A 21,683-nucleotide genomic window follows, 5' to 3' on the forward strand; every position below is an offset into this window, starting at 1 on the left:
CTCTCAAACAGCAGTGTCCTCACACTGCCTGGGACACAGCTCTGGAGCTGGGACATGCCCTCCTGGCCTTCTGCAAGTGCTTCTCCTTGTGCTGTTTGCAGGACAGCGTGTGCAGTGCTGCTGCTGAGCACTTTAGCTTGTGGCTAATGTGGTGTAATCTGTTTGTGAGTTCTTTATTTTAATGCACAGGTGTTAATTATACCTGTGGGCTGCACAAGGAACAAGGCAGGCTTGCCTGGGTCCTGGGGAAACCCTACATTTTTACCATCCTGCTGGCTTTAAGCACCACAGGTACACAAACATCTCTGTGTGATTCAGGAAGCAGAGTGCAAAATCTCATGCTGGAGACAGGAATTTAATGATGGACAGGATTTATCTATCTCTGTGCATCCATTTGTCAAGTAGAGATGATGTGAGATATTGGAAACTCATGGGGTTTTGGGCTCTGAGTACAGCCAAATGAGGTCTTAGTGCCCCAGGGATCCCCACATGTCAGGGATCTACATGAGACCCTCCTCCTGACATTCCTCCTGAAAGCAGGTGATTCCTGAAGCCTTGGATAGATGCTCAGACATTCTCTGGCAGCAGCAGCACCCACCAGCTCTCCTTTTGTATGAGACAAAGCACTTTGCAAGGTAAGAAAGTCATGGGGCGTTGGGAGGAGATGGGAAAAGCCAGCCTGATATTAGGATCTATGGGATTGTCTTGGAGAGATCTGCTAATCCAGCAGGACACTACTGAGCAGTTTTTGGAGTTGTTTTCTTTTTAAAAATGTGACTTGGATTTCCTGGCTAATCTGTAGGCCCTTTCTCTTGTAAATTTTAATTGAAAAAGAGTAAGTAGTTAAGTGACTTGGGTCTCTGACATGATCCCTTATTAAATTCACTCTCAGACTTGCCATGATTCAATCAGAAATATTTAATGAGCCTTTACCTGATGGGAGCTCATTCCCTTGAGGCTGGTCCAGGCTCTGGGGAGGTGGGGTCCCTGCAAAGCCAGCACTAATCCTGTCTGGCATCACAGGAGCTCAGAGGATGCTGTCTGTGCCAGCTTGTCATGAGTGTCTGGGCTGCTGTTGCTGATGGAGCTCTGAATTACTCTCTGAATCTTGGAGGATTGCTGGGTGAGCTTTGGCTGGTCCTGGGCCACTGCTGACTCCAGGAGAGAGCCTGTTTCTCCTTTAAAAATGGGATTTAAGCAACTACCATGATTTTTACCCCCTTTAGTCTTACATTCCCTCAGCAAGCAAAACCATGCCTGTTTGTGATAAATGTTGGATGGCAGCTGTCCTGCAAAGGCTGCAGCAGGGAAGCTGGGGTTTGATCCCACTGTGCCATTTTCCCTGCATACCAAAAGCCAAGGCCAGCCTGTAACAGGTCTGCTGATGCTCCCTGTAAAGCCAGCTGGCTTCTTCAGCTTCAACCCCCCTGCAATCTCACTCTGCAGTAAAGTAAATTAATTTGCTTCATACCTGAGACATCTTACATAAACATTCAGGCCTTATCCACTGATATGATGTATTTTTTTTTTTCTTTCCTTTAAAATCTGTCACTTCTGTCTTACTGGGAAATCAGCATGCTCGCTAGCAGCCTTGCTGTGCTAGTCAGGAACACCCAGGAGTTTTTGTGGGCCTCTGTGTATCCAAAGCAAGAAATGTGGAGGTACTTAAATGGGAAACTTGCTAAGGAAAATGGTTTGTAGCAGGAAATTTCCCTCCAGAAGAATATGGAATTTTGCTGGGGACACTTCAGGCCCCATGGTGGCCTGGCTCCAGTTGGAGGATTGCACTGGAATGTCTAACAAAGCAGCAATTTTACCAGCTGGAGCTGGTACAGGGGTGTCCTAAAGCAGCTGTAGGCAATGGGGCAGTGATGCTGGGGAAGGACAAAAGCAGCTGCTGCTGCTGTCCATTCAGTGCACAAAACCAGCCCCCAAAATCGAGTTATTTGGGGATTCCTGGGCTCAGAGGCTGACAGGGCACTAAGGAGCTCCTTGGCAGGTTTGTGTCAGCTTGGAGAGGCAGGGAGTGGGACCTGGCCCAGGAATTTGTGCTGTAGCTCCAGTGCCTCCCCAAGCTGTGGGAGTGGAGCCACCAAGGGATATTTCACAGATGTGTCTGTTTTGGTGTCCATTCTGTAAAGACCTCAACTGTTTTCTTTAATAACTTTTTTTCTCTCCTTCCCAGCTAAAGCCCATCCCGGTTTTCCCTCAGACTGCAGCAGGCAGTGAGCCTGCACACCGTTGCTATCTAGTGGCTAGAGGAAGGTAGTGGAAGGTTTTTCACTACTGTTTAAGATGTAGTGCACTGCAGTTGTAGACTGCACAGCTAAGCATTTGTACTAACTAATGTATTGGGGATTTGATGTACTTGAAATCTATTGGAAAGTAGAGCAGGGACAAGCCCCATTACTGAGAAAACCACTGGTAACATAATATACTCAACATTTTATTATAAAACCCTCTAAAGCGCCACTTTATAGGTCACAGTTACAACAAAGGAAATGCCTTGAGTTAGGAAAACAATGGGGACACAGAGACATTGTTTAACATTTCTTGTTTGGGGAAAGTGTGTCCTTCAGGACCTGCCTATGTTTACCATTCCCTCATGGAGCCATCCCAGCGGGAGCACTGAGGCTGACTGGGCTGTGAAGGGGCAAGCAGAGCTGCTCTTGTCCACGGCTGTCTCAGTAGCACTGTGAAATGTCTGGACAACTCCTGGAGGATGACAGCGGGGTGTCAGGGGTATTCAGGGCACAGAGAGGGGCTCTTGCCAGCTCATCATGGGCCAAAACAAAAGCTTCATGGAGTCTGTGGCTTTCTGGTGCTCTGGAGAAGGAAGTCCCCAGGATCCTGAACCACAAGAGTTAGCAGTTTATTTGCATGATTTTTTCCTATGTGCAAAACCTTGCACAGGGCCAACCTGCCAGCTGAGGCTCCAGAGGCCTGGCATTAGCAATTCCTACATCTGCACCACAGTGGAAACTAAAGGGTAAAAAAAATGGGAGCAGTGACCTTTCTTGCTTCCAGGATACCCTGACCAGGTGTTTTGTTGCACCCTAGCTCTGTGGTCCTTGTCAGGCCATTCTCACTCACCCCAATGCCAGCACCAGCTCTGGGTATCAGCACTGTGCTCCCACTGGCTGTTTGGCCTTTGTGTGAAGAAAGAACAGCCCTTTAGAGGAGGTCTCAGGCCTGCCAAATATTTTCAGGAGTGAGGAAGGTACAAGATTTTTCCTGTCTGCCTTTACCTTGGCTTTGGTGTAGCCACAGGAGCCCAGGGACAACCCATCCTGGGAACTGGTGCTGCTTTAACTCTGTAGGGTTAGAACAGCTCCAGCCCACCCAGTCAACCCAGTTCCTGAGCCTGGGTCTGAAGGGCCCTCAGAGGAGACAGGAAGAAATGTCTCCAGGCCATCACATGTGTCAGCAGGTTATGGGGAGGGAAGGAGTGCATAGATTTCTCAAAACCCACTGCCACCCTTCAAATTTCAATGCCTTGGAGTTTAGCTGTTCCAAATCTCCAACCTCTTTCATTAGAGAGCTTGGCTAGGCCAGAGAGGGGTGCTTTGTGGGCCATACTGCCAGGGCCCAAAGGCTGTATTAATTATCAGGAAATAAGGGTGACAGCACCAAGACGTCCAGCAGAGCCCTGGCAGTGCAGCCTTACTGCAGTGGGGAGGGACACAGGGGCAGAGGGATGGCTTCAGCTGCAGCTCTGTGAGGACCAGACACCGTCACAGCATGGGGACTGCTTCACCTCCCCTCTCTTGGGAAAGGGGATCCCTGAAGAATGCACTGGGATCCACCTTTCCCAAGAAACAGCTGAGCAAGCCCTCCAATATTACTTTTTTCTTTTTTATTTTTCCTTTTTTTTTCTTTTTTTTTTTTTTTTTTCAGAATAAACTCCTCAGGTGAAGTAAGATCTTCAAGAAAGCTAGATGAATCTGCCTGGCAGGTCTTCTTTGCTCAGAGCTCTTGGTGCTGCCAGTCTGTAACACAGCTTACAGCATGAGAAGGTGAGCAGTTCAATATTCTAGCAAACCTGCAGCTGGTAGGAGATGCTGGAATGCATCAGGGCACTGATTAAAAATGCCCTGGACAGGCTGCTGTGTGCTTCTCACTCATGTCTGAAGAATTTCTCATGTGTGGGATAGCCCTTGGCTGAAGGATGGATGAAATGCAGCTAAGTGATGAGTGGCAGCAAGACAGGTTGACAACTTTAGTTGATTCCTATTTATCAGGACAGGTACAAACCCACCGGGCTGAGGAACAGCAGAGGTTCCTTCTGAATCCACTACAGTCACTAATATAGAAACCTTAATAACTCATTGATAAACCTTCAGAGTAGAAATACACAAAACACCCCCTATGTACAGTAACATTCTTGTTTACATCAGCTGGGTTAGGACTTTGATGGAAGGATTGCCACTGGTTGTTATCATTTTAGCTACGTGATTGGGATTTGTCTGGAAAGAGCAGGTTCATGAGGGGTAACTCGTGTCAGCAGCTGTGGGCTCCAGCGCTGCGTCTGAGCCGCGGGCGCGACGTGGAGGAGGCACTTGGTGTGTGGTGGTGCTGAACACCCAACCTCCACCACAGATGGTTGAATCCCCTGGGCCATGCGTGGGCAATTCGAGTCTTTAGTCCGTCTCTGTACAATGAGCTTCTAACTAGCTCCCTTTTTCTCCCATTCCTGCCAGGGAATAAAGGCAAATTAGTTGAAATGCAAAGCAGGCAACCATAGTGTGCACGGGATCAATGTGGTTGTCTGGTGCCCAGGTGATTTTGGCTGCAGGGTGGGTCAGGGATATCTTTAAGTTATAAACAATGCATGTATTTATTCATTTAAATTGTAGGCAAAGCAAACACAGGAGAAAAGACTGGAGGAAAACCAGGCTGACATGTCTGAATTGTGTGGTCAGGGGCGTTTCCCAGACATGGGACCCCCCCAAAACCCCATCCCACCACAGCCAGTTTGCTCCACTGCCAGAAGGGAAGAGCAGAGGCTGTCCCAGACAGATTTTCCTGCTGTGCCTCACCTTAGCTTTCTGTAGGACTGTTCCCTTCCCCGTGACCATAACAGATAAGGGCCGGTTTTTTAAAGCCGTTGCTGAGTTCACCGGTGAGTTCTCTGCGCTGTTTGCTGGACTGGCACCTTTTGCCTGAACCTACAATAAAAATCACAGAAATGGTTATGACTACAGACTACTGAGAGAGATTGCTGCCTTTTCCCACCATCTCCTAGTCACAGTGTCATCCCATTCACATGGAGGTGCATTTTTTCAGTGACATGCCAATTTCACAAAAACACCGGGGGAGCTTGTGGTGTGTTTGGGTTTTGAGGACTCTGGAATTAGAGATACAGAGCAGGATGCAGGTGGTGGAGATCTCCATTTCATGGAAAATCCTGAATCTTCTCCTGCAAAAACCACCCTTACCTCAGCCAAGTGCAGAAAGAGCTGAGTCCAGACCTGCATGGCTCTGGAGGGTGTTGCTCAAGGTCCCACAGGAAAATATGACCACTCTCCTGAGCCCCATCCACCTTTCACTTCCCCATTACTGCTGTTACCTCATTAGATTATTATTACACAATGTATATTATATACAATAGTCAATACAGACATGTTAGCTATATATTCATACAAGATTGCATATTAAATAGAATAATGATGCTATTATTAATTATTAATTTTTTAAGCAGGCTGAGACTGTGTGACTGCCTAGCTGTCAGAAAGCTGCTGTGCCTCCCAGGGATGCCCCACATACCCTTGGGGCTGTGTTCTCCAGGTGTGTGGTGTCCACTGCTGTGCCCAGTGTCACGGGGCCAGATTCTGCCTTCTTCAGGTTCTCCTTCACCTCCACCAGGCTCAGCTCCAGGTCCACCCTCTGGCTTTCCTTCCTTTTGCATTCTTCGTCTATCTCCTTCAGCCTCTGCTCCAGGCTCTTGTCTGTGTAGGAAGAGGAATCTTGGTGCCTGCTGGGAACCTGGGGAGCTCCTGAGGGGAGCAGGGATCAGGGATCCCATAAATTTTCCTTGGGTTTTATCTCAAGAGGGACTGTGGCTCTTGCTCTAGTGCAGTCTGGCCCAAAGCACCAGGTTCCCCCCATCTCTTCTGGTCCCAGAAGGGCCAGGTTCATTGCCCCCTCTTTCTCCAAGGCCCCACCTTGGCTCATTCCCACACATCCCACCTTGCCCTGCCCCACCTGTGCTGCCCCCAAGCATTTCCTTCAGCTCCCGTCTCTCCTTGCGCAGCTGGGTGAGCTGAGCTCGGATTTCATCCTTCTCCTTCTCCAGCCGTTCCTTCTCCTCCGTGAACCGTTTCACCTCTGCCTCTGTCCTGTTCTTGCCCAGCTTGGTTTCCACTGCTGCTGCTGGAAACAGCCCACCAACAACAAGCTCAGTCAGGGGGGAAAAAGCAGGAGGGAGAAAACCTTTTCAGGTGCTTGAAAAGAAAACAGGGGAAGGTCTGAAAAGTCACCAACCACTAGAGTCAGCACACAGACTGCTGGAGAGCGGCGGCAAGTTAAATCACAGGGCACCACCTCTCTTTAAGCACCCTGGGGCCACCTGAGCAGCTCACCCACCTGGCAGGGGCATCTTGGGCCGGTGTGCAGGCAGCAGCTGGGGACTGCCCGCTGGAACTGGGCCCCCTGGCACCTCGGGGGCCACACTGCTCTGCTGCTGGGTCTGGATTTTGATAGCAGGCACCTGTGGCACAGCCTGCTCAGGCTCTGGCTTCTCCGGGTGTTTCTGGAAAGGAGAAACGAAGTGGGAGGATGAGGTGTAGGGAAGTGGCTCAGTGATTCAGCCTGGCCTGGTGTCAGAGTTTGGGCAGTACCTGTTCCGAGGTCTCTGCTGCCTTAGCACAGGGCTCAGCTTCCTTGGCCATGGGGGCTGTCTCAGCTGTGCTCTCGGGGGCAGCCTTGTTGGCAGCCCTCTCTAGAGATGGTGAGCCGAGGGGGGAAGACTGGCATGACATCTTGCCAGCACAGTGTAGTAAGGACTTCACTGGGGTGAGATCCAGATACACTCTGTCTTGATCCCCCTCCAGTTTGCTCTCACCCTTGGGCACTTCTTCCTGCAAAAGAGACCATTTGCTGCAACTGGAAGTACAAGAAACATCTCACTGCAGAACAGCACTATCTCAGGCAATCTGGAGTACTTTCCAAAAATCTTAGAGGAACTAAAATGCCAGTCTCTGAGTCATTCCACAGAGGCCTTTTTGAAGTACTGAAGGAAAGGCCCCTCCTGTTTTCCTTCAATAGGTCTCTCTGATGGCGGCAGCAGCCTCATGCAAGGATATCACACTGTTGTACATCCAGCAACCCATGCCACATTCTTTGCCTTTCCTGAGGTGACAGTCCCATTCCCAGCATGACCCATTGTTCTTGTCCTTTCACACAGGACTTGCTCTTACAGGCACAAAATGGAATCTTTGAAAGGCCACTCCAAAAGCCCGCTATCACCAAATAATCCATGCTCTTTGCTGAAGAAATCTGTGGAATTTTATCCCAACTGCCTGAGGATCCCTACAGCTCCTTTCTGGAAACTTCTCTCCCATTCCTTAGCAACTCCTCTCCATACTTGGTTCTGCTCCATTGCAAAGGCCATGATCTCCCCAGGGGCTGGGAATCCCCCCTTTCACTGCTGGAGACTCCCCATGGGCAGATGTTGGTCGTGGTCCCCCCAGAGCTCCCTGCAGCAGGGCAGCTGTCTTACCACAGGCAGGTCTGGCAGGTCCACGTCGTCGTAGAGCTCGTCCTGCTGCACCCTGCCCTTGGGGAGGTTGTCAATGTAGGCATTGGGCTCAGAGTATTTCCTCTGCATTAGGCTGTGAACAGGACATCCCATCAGGGGGACTGGATTTGCTCTGCAGTGCTGCATTTTGAGACATCTGAGAACACCAGTGCTGAGGTCTGGGCAAGGCCAGGCAGCCAGATGCAGGAGAGGAGAAGGCAGAGCCATACAGAGCAGAGGGGTCGCTGCTGCTGCCCCGTAAGCAGCACCCACCAGAGTGGGGCTCTACTTCCGCTGGGCTCTCTCCTTTCTCACCCAGCCCTCAGCCTCAGCAGCACAGTCACCTTGCCCCAGTGACATGATGGACTGGGTGGCTGAGAGCCCAAGCTGCTTTTGCAGCCACTCAGGCACACGCCCCATGGCAAGCTGCAACCTGGTGGGACAGGAAGTGCTCTCCTGTCCCAAAAGAAAGTGACTGAGCTGCAGCTGTGAATTTACCACCTATTTCCATGGCAGCCAACCTCCCACAAGTGGAGAGCCCCCTGCTCTGGCTTGCTTTCCCTCTACCAGCCCCACACAGCCCCAACCCATTACCAGTGACTTACAAGAAGGAATTCTTCGCAGCGCTCACAATGCAGGACACCCTGTCAGCATCCACGTAATCGTAGGTAAATTCCTCTGGGTCTGTTTTGGAGCCTGACTCCGACAAGAGGAGGCCCAGCCAGTGGCCCATTTCCTCTGAGGACTTTGCCTGCAGGGTGATCAGACAGACAGGACAGGTTGCAGCAGTGGTTTCTCTGCACTCACAGGGCTGATACTGGCTTAAGTTGGGTAGGGAAGCATGCTGGCAATCCCCTGGGCTTCCAAGGGGGAAGAGGAACTGCTGGGTATTGATATAAACCTGAGGCTACCTTAAAAGTACAGCTCTACATATGGACTGATTCAGAAATTTGGCAGCTACATAAATGCAGCTCTTTGCTCTGTTCCTTCCTAAAATTTCAAGTTAGTCTGCATTTTCCTTTCAGTCATGATCAACTCAGCTGTCTACAAGAGAAGTGTCTGGGGCTGGAGATGCTGGCAGGGAGCAGCTGTGGATGAAGAAAACCTGCGGGTTTTATTTTGCACCAGCAGAGTGCAGCAATGGGATTGCCAAACAGAGGCAAGGAGACCCGAGCCTGAGAGGTCCCAGAGCACAAACCCCTTCCATGGTTCTTTGGAGAGAAGAGAGGAGCTTAGAGCATCAGAGTCTGTTGCTTTAACATGGTCAGTACCAATGGTACTGACCATGGTCAGCTGCAGTGAGCAGTCTGACATTTTGCAACACAAAGAGTTAAATTCTATGCCACGAAGTCAGCTCTAGCAAACAGCCATGTGCACCTCCCAGTGCAGGGGACTCCACCTGAAGCAAGAAGAAGTTGGCTGATGCAGCCACTTTTGCACTGATTTCAGGAGTCAAAGCAGTAACCACAAAGTAAAATTCAGAGCAAGTGAATATATATACACTTTCCAAAGTGGAAAGTATATTTTAAGCTTTCAGTCTGTTTTATTTAGCAGAGACTTCAGTCCCTGGGAAGCCTGCCAGCCAGCCAATCTGTACATTGAGTCTGACATCTCAACAAAATACATATTCTTCCATTCACAAAATGTAAATTTTCCCAGCACCTCTTCTTCACATCTGTAACTGGGCAAAATTTCTTAGATACAGACAGACCCTGAATCAGAAACAACAAAAACATCTTCCAATTTCATGGCATGCCCTCAAAGTCAGTTGTTTAGCTATAAATATTCCACCCACTGGAAAAATACAGGAAATTGCTCACATTGTCCACCTCCCACTATAACCATGCTGTCGTCAGAGAGAAGTAAGATTAGAGATAAACAGTCCTGGATGCAGGCAAAGGAAAGTAACAGATGGAGATGAATTCACTTGCACTTTCAGGGGCAGATCTGTGATAGGATTACTTGGGAGTGTGCCCCATGGCTTTGGGGCTCTGCTGTCAAAACATGCAGTTCTCTGCTCCTCCTCACCACAGCCTTAAATCCCTCAAGTGGCATTGTTCTCATCTAACATTAACCATCTGCAATGCACTCTACAAAACTTACTTATCCAAGGTTATCTGCAGTGGCGGGGGGGAGATTGGAATCTCCAGAGGACCCCACGTGCCCCCTAAGATGAAGGCTGAGAGGAGCCAGCATCACACACATCCACAGCCTGGATTACCAGTGAGGTGGGACACAATTCTGGGTGACCACAGGCAGATGAACCAAAGTCCTGCTCTTCAGGCTCTGTTTTGTTGGACTGATGTTCCTCTGGAGGAACTCACTGGCATTTAGACCTCCTAAGGTACCCAAGCTGAGGATTTTAAGTGGAGCTTTCTCTGAGACAGACACCCTACCTCCAAAACAACCCGTTCTTCCCCGTTGTGCAGGATGCGGAAGGAGTAAAGATGATCAGGGCTGGGCTCTGGGATGATCTCACAACCTGCCAGACTCAGGGGCAGCTGAGCCAGCTTGCTTCTGTTCCTGTCCTGGTAGAAATGGAGGTGCCCATCTTTTATCTGACACCACCGTGACTTCCACTGGCTATTCACCAGCACATTCAGGTAACCTGCACGTAATCACAGCTCATTAGACACATTTTCCATTTAATCCATATTAATTTGTGTGCCTGGGGATGTCTAAGGGGTAAGTTATGAGATCACCACACAACACAAAGTCATAGGCACCAACAAAGAGCAAAAGCACAAAGACAAGCTGTCCTATCCACACAAAACAGGGTGAAAAGGGTAAAAATCTTGAAAATGAGACCCTTGATATTCAGGATAGCTTGGGAGCAGCAAGATGGCTGCAGCTGGTTGGACAAAGTTGGTCCCAGGTGGTAAATACAAGCTCTCCCTGCAGGCTCCCACACCCTGGGCAGCACAAATGCCCTGTGTGTGCATGTCTGGCTTACCCACCCCTTCCCCCTGGGTCACCCTGGGAGCCACAGGCTCCACAATCTGCAGGGATTTACTGGCAGGACCACCTGGCACAGGCATGTTTGAGGAGGATGATGATGCCTGGTGCTCATCCTGCCCTGCACACTGAGATCCAGCCCTGAGGCAAATCCCTGCAGAGGGACTCGTGCTGCCACTTACTTGAAGTCTCCAAGGATCTCTCTGGGCTATCCAGGGAGCTGGACTTCTTCCTCCCGAGGTTCATCAGGTTGCTCAGTTTCAGGCCAGTTGTGCCTTTCTTCTTAACTACCAGAAATTAAAAAGACACGTGTGTGGCTTTCCCAGCTCCCAGCTGCTGTCCTAGCTGGGGGTCCTGCCCCCACCTCACATACATCCCTTGCAGAGAGCAAACCTGCAACTAGGGACAGGCTGGAAAAATCCAAAGCCCAGGGAGTTCAGGAGGAAGATGGCACCAGTAAGATCAGTTAGGGATTTGTGGAAGATGCTAATCTGTCTGCTTTACACGTGGGTTGGCTCTCACCAAAGGCCAGTCACTGCAGGAGCAGTGGGAGGTGCTTGCACAGCTCTTGCTGGGCATTTGCCAACCTCCCTTCACTTTCCTACACCACAAACAATTTAATTAAGGACCATTACCCATTAACATTTACTATATTTAAGTCTTTTTCTCTCTAAAACAGGGATACAAGATGGGAGGGGGAAAGTTTATGTCCAAAGAACCTCTTCAACATTCTCCTACTGAGCACATCAGTCAGTGTGTGAATAAGCCTGTGGAACCAAGAGGTAGTCCTGGTAAGAATACCAAATTCCCAGGCAATGAATGCACACACAGCTTTCATCAGGTCTGTTTGAGGTGGCAGGAGCTACAGAAGGGTCAAGGGCCCATCTTCCCTGTCATTCCCAGGGCAAAGCTTTACCATCTTTTGCCTCGGCAGTCTCTGCGTGGCCGTCGGTGCTGCTCCCGCTCTCGGAGGCTGCAGAGTATCTCTCAGACACCTCCACCTGTCAACAAGCACCAGGCACAGGCTCCACGGATGCAGGTGACCCATTCTTCCAGCCAGAACGTGCTGCAAGGACCTTTTCCCAATTCTCCCATATTATGAGGTCCCACTCTCTCTGCAGCAGACGCTTTCACCCAGCCATGCCCAGCCAGCTCACTCACACTGTGCTCTTCCCATTGTCCTGAATGTGCCCCACCCCAGCTGGGCTCACCTCTGAGGAGACAGTGGCACCACTGGGGCTACCCTATGGCTCCTACCCTGCAGCCTGCCTGGTGGGGGCATTTGAGAGTCCCTATAGGGGCCATGGGCAGAGGAACCAGCCAGGTGCCCAAACAGGTCCATTTTGGGTGCCCACCAGAGACTCAGGAAAGTCTCTTTGCCCTCCCACTGTTTTGGAACAAGCTGCTCCCAGGGGAGTGTCACCTAAACCTGGACTAGAGATGGCCCAAGCCCTGGCATCAAAGAGTCTATGACCCTCCCAGAGCTCTTGAGAACACAACCATCCCATCTGGATGAGATAGCAGCTCCTGCCCTAGACAGTGGGTAGCCAAATGCTGAGTTCGTCTGGGAGGGAAGATATGGCAAATTTAAGATGGTTCCAAGAATGCTCCTTTTCAGCAGTGCAGGGGTCTGGTTACACTTCTATCCGTCTTTTCTTACCTAAAATTCAGGCACCTACACTACTGTCTGTTGAAGGAACAGGGCTGAAGCCTAAGTGCTATCTCTGTCTGTAGAGACAAGATGTACCTTTGGGTAGCTGAGGCGCTGCGAGTCTGGGATGTACTGATTGCCTTCACTGCCTCCTTCACAGAGCAGACCACTGGTCTCTTGGATTACCTGTGCAGAGGGAGAAGCCAAAGCCTGTGAGAGATCCTGAGAGTAACAGGATCAGTTAATCTCCCCCAACTAGGACAGGCAAAACCACATCAGCCTGGGAGGCCCGTGGTTTACTGTCCCTGTGACCCTGGGGACTGTCCTGGTGCTGCATCAGGCATCCAGCAGCAGTTGCTGGATCCAAGTCCCTGGGAGAGACTGCCAGCAAAGGCAGCCCTGGCGTCTCACAGCCCCGGGGCTGTCCTGGGCTCCAGGAGGCTCCTCCTGCTGCTGTCCCAGGGGTAGGGTGACATTTACCCCTGCCCTCAGCCAATTCATGCTGGGGACCCACCCCAGACATTTCCCCCACTGCCCCCACCACAGCAGCTGGGCTGGGAGGTCCCCACGTGGCCTCAGCACACTGAAGGCAGCAGGGAGCTGCAGGAAGAATCTATCCCAGGACATGAAAATGAAGTGGTATATTTGTATAAAGGCTTGCAGTGAGGCAGGGAGCCAGAGCACACAAGGACAGGGCTGAGATAAGATCTGCTCTCCCAGCAAAGCATGGGAGCACCAGTGGGACAAATCCTGAAGGTGCCACTGACCCTGAGCCACTGCTCTGCCTGGTCCTTGCTCTGCAGCCCCAGCACGATGACATCAGCGTTCGTGGGGATGATCTTCAGTTTGTGCTCTTTCTTCCTCACTTGCTTTTCCTTGTGAATGACTGTGCAGCCCAGCAAATTCACATCCAGCTGTGGGTTGTGGTCCTTGGAGCTCTTGTAGCACTGGGGAAGGAAGACAGGAGCGGGTGAGAGGCAGAGGAGGAGCCTTCCTGCCCACTGGCATGAACTCAGCCCCACAAGGGACACGTGCATTGAATGCACTGAACACAAGAAGGTCCTACAGCTCTAACAAGTCTGCACAGACTACACACAGGAGATCCCTGATGTACAGGTACACACATGTCTGACTGCATGCACATATGGTCTGAAATACCTTCTACTGACACAGGATCAAGTATGTAGTTAGCCCTGGAGTAAGTATCCCTTCTGCTCAACCACCTCAAAAAGATTTCCTAAAAAGTATCCCTAGACATTTTGGGGGATTGTGATTTTGGTCACAAATGTGTCCTTGTGCCCCTTCAGCAATTCCATGCCCACATTCCTTCTAAAAAAGGAGTAAGATCCCCAAATCTCCAGGACATGGTTTCTGAAGCACTGCTTCTAGGGGTACTTTGTTTTTTGCCAGCTCATTAACATGGTCTGAGGTGCCGCTTCATTCCTCAGCTCATAAAACCAGATTGTTTTAGACAGAGAGTAGAGGATCTGCTCACCAGCAACCTGGTGTCCTTGATAACACACAGCTGTTTTGCCCACTGTCCCAGCCACTTCTTTCTCCACAGGAAGGCACAGATGCGGGCGTCCTTCATCAGCTCAATGGTGGCCTCTGGGGATGGCCACTGATGGGTTGCTGACTTGCCTTTGCTGCTCTCTTCCTCATCGTAAGATTCGTAGGAACTACTAACAGCTTCACCATCTTCTATAACAAAAGCAAAGCTCTGTCATTAAATCCATTTTTAGAATAACTCTGAGCCAAATGCTTCCCTCAGCCATGCTCACACATGCACAAGCTTCCAGTGCAGGGATGTGTCTTTTGAGGCTCTCCTCCAGGAGGATAATTAATAGGGAAATTACCCTCACAGATCCTTTTTTCTTTCTAGCCCAATATGAATATCATTGTAGTATTTTGTGCCTAATAGCTTCTGTTAGCAAACACTCAAAAGACACTTCTCGGTTGACCACAAATCTGAGAACATTCCCTTAGACATTTCCTGATGTTTGCTGCTTTCCCCCTAAAGATGTTTTTACTACTTTCCACTTCAAGCCAAATACACACAATTTTAAAGACAACAGCAAGCTACAATCAGCCCTTGTCCTCTAAATGCCAGAAGTAAAAATGGTATTTGCAAGGCCATGCAGCAAGCAATGATCTATTGTATTTGAGATGTCATTCACATTCCCTCTCTGGTCTAACAGATCCCCCTCTCTCTACTCAGCATCTAATGGACAGCAAGGGCTTTGAAGTAATACACTGCTGCAGCACCAAAAATTAGTCATAAGTGGCAAATGTGAGGAGCAGTAAGAACATTTTTTACTTCCATTCTTAAACAAATTGCTATGTTACTGGGATGAGTTGGACTTTTCAATACTCAGCTCTAAGGCATTGCAGAATTTTGGAGTTTTCAGCTGATCACTGGTACCAGGCTCATCAAAAACACTGAAAACGTTCTCCCTAACTGCAGGGGGATTTGCAATGCTCTGCTGGCATTTAGAGCTCTAAGTCACAACATAAGCTCACAGAGCAATATGGTAACATTGGGGCAACATTTGTGTAGGGTCTGGCATCCTTGTCCTACCAAACAGCATGGAGGAATATTGCTAAGTTTCTCTCACTGGAATTTAATCTAACTTGGATTCTCACCAAATCTTACTATCTACATAAAAATAACATTATCAGATTGGTGCAAATGAAAAGAAGAAAAGCTGCCAGAAAAGAGAAAGAAAAAGGCATTAGGAGCTTCACTGAAGAACGTTTCAGTTGGGTTTATCTGTTCTTTAAATAAAAGGAACTGGGATGCACTAACAAAGCTACACTCTTACTCCAAGTGAAATTTCACTCTACAACCTCTTTCAAGTAATCAAAACTTCACCAATAAAACAAACTTTTTAAAAAGCAAATACTCCCTTTCAAAGTCTCTGAATGGAGCACATCTCCATGCCCTCAGTGTATCAAATGCTCATCTTTTATGGGAAACATCAGTGCATTCTCACTATGCAGACCTTGTCCACAGGCAGAAATTCAGATGGAGTAACAGTGCAGGTGTTTCTCAACCTTATGAACACCAAGGAGCTGAACCTCTGCACTGCTACAGGACCTTTCCATATGCAGCAGCAAGGATGCCTAAGGGAATCTCATCTTCCAAAACTTCCTCCTTTTCCACATGGGCCCTCTGGCCTCTTTTGGAAGTCTCTGGAGCTCCCACCTAAGCAGCAGATCTCAGGCTGCCACCTCACTCCTGAGAAGCCCTGGATGCTGTTCTGTGCATCAACCACAACCCCAAGTGTGGTTCCTCATGAGATGAGCTCTCCTCTTCATTGTCATCCTGAGCACAGGGAAAGCCACAAAAAATAAAGCTTTGTGCAAAACAGAGAGCAAGGGGCGGTTACCCTCCATGCATGTAACAGGCAGATCCAGGGGCAGATATCTGATAATCTTTGCTAAAACTGAGGGTTTGGGGGGTATTTTTGGGTTGGGTTTTTGTTGTTGTTGTTGTTTAAAAAAGGCACTTCAGGTTTGGAAAGCATGCCATACCCATAGTTATTGTGGCATAAATAACGCCCTCAGTAACCTGCAACCCTGGCCTGGGTCCAGCCGCAGCAAGCCTACCAAAAAGACCTGCACAGTCAAAAAGAAAGAGAAAGAAGACAAAGAGAGAAAGCCACAGATAAGCAAAAGCAGAGAACAGCCTCAATCCCCTCGGCCAGCGAGGCTGTCCCATCCCTGCACGCTGAGATTTCAAGCAGGGACAGCATTTTCAACCCATCCCCTCAAACAAGGCACTCCCTTTGAAACAGAATCATCATCATCGCAATTAAAAGCAGCCAGGGCTGATGAGCTGTCTCAGCCAGAATAATGACTGCTCAGTTGGCAGCCACGCTGCTCCTCTCCCGTTTTCAAGTTGCTCCTTATCGCTCCCTCCAATTATGCAAAGGCTGCTGATAAGGCTTCAACACATTTCAGCCCAAAAGGGAAGGGAAGCAGCAGCCTCTGCTGGAGCTGGAAAATGAAAGGCAGAGCATCCGAGTGGAGGGGTGGGAATGATACTGATGAAAGATGGACCCTGAGACCCAGCGGACTCGCCCACTTCTTCGTTTTAATTAATTCACCCACGTTTGCTCCAGTGTCTCACAGTCCCACCTCTGATGGTGCACGAAACCCCTATCTCCTCAGCCCATCTGGAGGCTTGCTTTGATGTCCTTTCTTGGCAGTGCACCCACTTATTTTAGTTGTGTTCCTATTTTTGTCCGACTTCACTACGCCCATTTGTTTGGGGACACATGGGTGTCTTCCAAGGCTCGTTCTGTAACACTGTCAGAAAGTATCACAGAGGGACTTCTCACAAGACCTTACAGGGGCAGGACAAGGGGAAATGCATTCAAACAGAGAGTGTAGGTTTAGCTTGGATTTCAGGAAAAAATTATTGACTGCAAACATGATGAGGAGCTGGCACAGGTTGTTCAGTGGGGCTGTGGATGCCCCAGCCCTGGAAGTGTTCAAGGCAAGGCTGGCTGGAGCTCTGGGCAGCCTGGTCTAGTAGTGAAAGGTGCTCCTGTACATGGCAGGAGGGTTGGAATGAGATGATTTTTAAAGTCCCTTCCAACCCAGGCCATTGTGTGATTCTGTGGAAAACCACCAGCAACTTCCTGGACTGCCACCCCCTCCCTGTCCAGCTTCAGGGGACCGGCATAGAGAGCTAGGACGTACTGGGGTGAGGCTTCAGCATCTTTGGCCAGGGCAAAGCCAGGCATGTCCAGACTGCCCTTGAACAACAGCAGCCACACCAAGGTCCCAGATCATCTGCTAGCAGTGAGCACCACTGTGTGGGACAGGTACAAATACCACTGACATCTGACAGGGCACAGGTCGGGCAGGGGCAGGCACGGGGAGCTTGTGCTTGTAGAAACAAAGGGCAGGACAGGGACCTGCAGGACTGCCCTCCTGCTGCAGCCTGATCTCTTGAGGCAAACCAGCATCACTGCCCAGCTGCCCTCTGCACAGCACACCACACTTCACCTTCTGAGCCCCTGCAGCCTCTGCTGCCACATACCTGCTGCTCCACCTCTCTCCCTGCTCCTCCTTCTGGCTCACCCCCCAAGGAACCACCTCCAACATGAGTTGCCAAAGAGCACAGAGATTCTCGTGATGCTTCCTTCCTTCCTGCTCACACAAAGCATGCCAGGAGCACACCAGGAGGTTTGTGTAGAAGGGATGTGGTGGGGTCTGCAGAGGGGACCAGTGGCTGAGCAATGACAGGATGCAAAGGCACCACACACCTCGGTGGTGGGGAATCACTGGAATCCTGTGCCCCATCTCTGCTGCTTTCACAGGCTCCTCTCCCCACGTGCAGCTGTGGCAGTGCTCAGTAGAACACAGAGCCTGCTGGTACAACAGCTGATCACAGCAGCCACAGAGCCGCCCAGAGCTGCCTCGTTTGGACAGTGCTCCCATCGTTTGTGCTTTTTGCACAGCTCTCATCTCTCATTTCCTTGGGCATCTGGCTGACCTAGATTTCGGTGGGTAGTGGGTGTATTTGCATCTCGGAGCAGCAGGTTACCAAGGGAAAGCAGAGGTGGGAGCTGGGTGTGCACTTATCACTCCTGCCAGCCAAGCCTCTGATCTGAGGGCGACTTTATGCAGCTGCCTGGATAACACAAGCTGGGTATCCCAGCACGTGGATCCATGGCTGTACTCCAGCTGATCCAGCATGTGCTTTTTTATGCATGGCTCTTAACAATTTATCCACTTTCCCAATGTGCAGCAGGGGGAAAAGGAATCTCCTTTATCTTACATTGCAGGCATGGGGATGAGGCTGCAGCAGGGCTTCACAGAGCATCACAGCCCTCACCCCAGCCAAATAACCCAGAGCCTTTCAGCAAAACACAGGCAGAGCTGGGGGCCTCTCCTCTGCACTGAACAGCACCTTTCAGCCTGGCCTCGATGAGCCTGAACCTTTTCCCATCTGAGCTGGGCACCACCTTCCTGTGCACTGACACAGAGCTTCAAAGCTCACACTGGGGCTGGAGAGGACCCAGCTTCTTCCAGATGAAGCTCAGATTCAACAGCCAAGGCTTTAGATCCAAATCTGTCACCCTCTTTGCTTGCCTCCACTCTTGCCACTCAGCTCTGCCCTGCCACACACTCTGCTGCAGCCAAGGCTGATGAGCAGAGATCTGCTTGGGGTGATACAATCTGTCTCCTATGGGCTTAAATGGATTAGAAAGCGATGACAAGATCAGCTCTGCTATCAGATCACAGCAAGGCAATCTCAGTGAAGGGTGTTCAACAAAAGGATGAAGGAACACATTGTAAAAAGTGAGAATGTGGGAGCTCAGCATGCAGCAGCCTCCTCCCAGAGGGGTGGGGAGCCCACCGGGGACAGGCAAGGGTGGCACTGTCCCAGGACAGGCTGTGGTGCTGTCCCAGGGGGTGAGGGTGTGTGCAAGGGAACCCACACGCTCTCCCCTCACACGAAGTGTGGCTCTCTAATCAAGTTTACAGATGGTTAAACTGCCACAAGAGACAGAGCTGAATAAAGAGCCAATTATAAAAATGGTTATCACTCCTAACAGACCAGCAGAGCCACGGATTTTGAGCCCCAAGGGGACAATTAGAGTGCTAGGACACGAATGCAAGCCACCACAGCTTCACCACTCAGTCCTGAATAGAAACTTGTGTTTGACTGCAGTCTATCTGCCAGAAAAACACCAAGACAAAGAGAGCCCACAATGGTTTCTAACATTTTACACTGACAAGATATTGACCCAAGCATATTACTAACTTCTACAGGAAAGTTTAAAAATTGGAGTAATTCAGTAGTCTTTGTTTTCCAGCTAGCATTAGGTCTGTAATATCAACTGTGATGAGCAGCAGAAAACAAATTTGTCCCAAAAGCTGTACGAAATATCTGTGCTTTCATTTACTGATTCTCATAAATCTCATGTCCTCCACCTCCCACACGAACCCCCTCCCAAGGGTCAGCTGGGATATACCATTTACAGAGATGTCATAGGGCTCAGCCTCTTCGTAATATCCCTCTGGGGATTCAATCTTGGGGACTGGTGGTTGTTTTGTTTCGAGAATCTGCAGAACAAACACATAAAAGAAACATGATTTCAGGTAAAAACAGATCCACCAAAACAACAGGACATCCTTTCCCCCTATTTTTAGCACTCAAGTGCATCCCAGTGGATTAAATCTTTTAGATGTGGTACAGTTAGCTCAAATATAAATTGAAATTACTGTATAATTGCATTACAAATGTTACCTTCATCCATGCTGCTGAAAGCCTTGGGAAGACCAACTCATAGCAGCAATTGCAACCATCAGCCTTATCCTGAACTGAGATTTCTTCCTGTTGCATTGACCTCCCCCTAAGCTGCCCATGGAAACTGGGGATGGCTCTCTGTGCTATGGGTTATCTTGGGAACCAGAAGGGAGGACAATTGGTGCAACCCTGGCTTTACACTGAAAACATAACCTGAGCAGTCTCTGGTCGTGTCTCCAAGTCTCTGACTGATAGAAACCAACAACAAAAGATCTCTGCCTTAGGAACTATATTGGGAATCTTTAATTGTGCTCTTAACAAAAAATGAAGGAAATGGATAAACAACACCAGTGGAAAATAAGTCTTTGAAAAGAGTCCAAGTGCTGGAAAATCCCTGTGGCGCCTGCCAAACCCCTCCCTAAACACAAGCAGGGGCTGGCAGGAAAAACATGTCTTGATCCTTTAGAAATATCAATACATGAGGGGAAAAAAGTGAAGAAACAAACTTTTTATTTTTCAGGTGATTCACAGAGATGTTGGACATGAGGCAGCAGAGCAGCAGCATGAACAGATCAGTAGGATGAGCACAGAGCTTATGTTCTTCCCAAATACCTGGCACCCCATCTCCCACCCTGACCTGACAGTAGCACTCCCCTGCTCCCCAGTGAGGTGTCCCTGCTCCTCACTGAGGTCAAAGCCCCCCCAGCCAGCTGACAGCAGGATGCTGTGTCCTGCTGTGTTCAGCTGCCCTGGCTGAGGCAGTGCAAACCCTGACAGGATGCCCAGGGTTAAAGCCCCACTCCCTCCAGGAGTCTTTGGGGCAGGTCTCTTTGCAGAGACAGCGGTGTTGAAGGTCACAAATCGTGCACTGTGCCAGCCCACAACTGCCCCTGGGGAAGAGGGGCCAGCTGTGCAGCAGCACTGCAGGACCAGCCCATCTGCAGGCCATGCCAACATCACCAAGTGCAGGTGCAAAGCTGCCCACCCTGCCCCGGATGTTTCCACCAGCAGCTACTGGTGCTGAGAAGCAGAAAGGAAGCTTTGAAGGAAGAGATTTTCTGGCCAAAAGCTGCCCACAAAGGGAAGCTGTTGGGCCGTGGGAGTGAGGAACCCTGACCACACCAAAGTCACACGTCTGCTCCCACTTGGGCAAGCTGCCCGTGGCTCTGCCAGCCTCCCAAACTTCTGCAGTGTTAAAACTCTTTATGTGGGTCTGCCAGATGCTGTGAGCACACTGAACTTTCCTTCCAGAGACACGTAGAACACCACTGGAAAACACTGGCCCTGCAAACACTTAAAAGGTTTAGGAACTTCTTGTCCTAATGTGTTGCATTAAAGAAACAAAAACAAACCCAGACACTCCAGGGCTTTACTTAATCTCTTCCCTGGCTAGGAAATGTGTCTGTAATTGCCATCTGTAGTGGCCTCCTGCGTGTAGCCAGCCCACTTTGTGCTGTGACCATAAAGAAATTGCTCACACAAAGAAATGCTGTGGGTTTTTTTAGCACCATCCCACAACTGTCAGGGAAGGCGCTGCTCTGTTTTGTTTTCTACAGACAGTGAAAGCCTAGAGGGTGCACCTTGGTTGACCAGAAGGTATTTGTTTTGTCTCCTCTTTCCCCAGGGGTGTGGAGTGGTTTACTCTCTAACTTCAGCCAAAGGCTCTATATTGTGTTATTTAACCACGCTGGCCCTTGCAGAACATTTGCCTGTTGCATTATGGCACAAGGAGCATGCAAATATCACCACCCTGGCTGTTTGCATGCATACCACAGGACCTTCCCTGTGGATGGCTCAGGAACAGGCAGAGCTGCCAGGGCTGCAGCACAGGAGAGGTCACCAAGGCCTGCAGAACTCATTGTTTAAAGGCTGGTCTGGGACAAATCCAAAGGAATCAGTGGGATCCAGGTGGGCCACCCCTGCTGGGTTGCCCAGTGACTGCTGGTGTCTGTGGGTGCCAGGGACAATTGGCTGTGCACAGTTTTATCACCACATTTCTTCCGTGCCTCGAAAGGCAAGTGTAGAGCAACACCACAGGATATTTGAGTGCCACCAAACCACAGAAAAATCTG

General features: G+C 49.7%; 1 protein-coding gene across 5 annotated transcripts in view; it reads right to left on the reverse strand.

Annotated features, from left to right (window-relative positions):
• Positions 1–2,430: 2,430 nt before the first annotated feature.
• AFAP1L2 (actin filament associated protein 1 like 2) overlaps positions 2,431–21,683 on the reverse strand; it is a 65,107-nt gene continuing 45,854 nt past the window's right edge. Inside the window, exons 5-20 of one of the 5 annotated variants that reach the window (XM_039709136.1) lie at positions 19,337–19,427; positions 15,879–15,962; positions 13,840–14,045; positions 13,112–13,291; positions 12,441–12,530; positions 11,610–11,694; positions 10,876–10,980; positions 10,135–10,346; positions 8,344–8,489; positions 7,721–7,832; positions 6,840–7,079; positions 6,586–6,751; positions 6,205–6,369; positions 5,767–5,948; positions 5,040–5,168; positions 2,431–4,693 (exon numbers count right to left, since the gene is read on the reverse strand). In XM_039709136.1, the coding sequence (XP_039565070.1) occupies positions 4,667–4,693; positions 5,040–5,168; positions 5,767–5,948; positions 6,205–6,369; positions 6,586–6,751; positions 6,840–7,079; positions 7,721–7,832; positions 8,344–8,489; positions 10,135–10,346; positions 10,876–10,980; positions 11,610–11,694; positions 12,441–12,530; positions 13,112–13,291; positions 13,840–14,045; positions 15,879–15,962; positions 19,337–19,427 (2,220 nt within the window). In that variant the 3' untranslated portion in view covers positions 2,431–4,666. Of the gene's footprint in view, positions 4,694–5,039; positions 5,169–5,766; positions 5,949–6,204; positions 6,373–6,585; positions 6,752–6,839; positions 7,080–7,720; positions 7,833–8,343; positions 8,490–10,134; positions 10,347–10,875; positions 10,981–11,609; positions 11,695–12,440; positions 12,531–13,111; positions 13,292–13,839; positions 14,046–15,878; positions 15,963–19,336; positions 19,428–21,683 lie in introns of all 5 variants that reach the window. The other 4 variants (XM_039709133.1, XM_039709134.1, XM_039709138.1 and 1 more) reach the window with 4 other exon arrangements.

Source organism: Passer montanus, unplaced genomic scaffold (genome assembly GCF_014805655.1).
Source record: "Passer montanus isolate IOZ18808 unplaced genomic scaffold, ASM1480565v1 scaffold21, whole genome shotgun sequence".
Taxonomy (NCBI): Eukaryota; Metazoa; Chordata; class Aves; order Passeriformes; family Passeridae; genus Passer; species Passer montanus.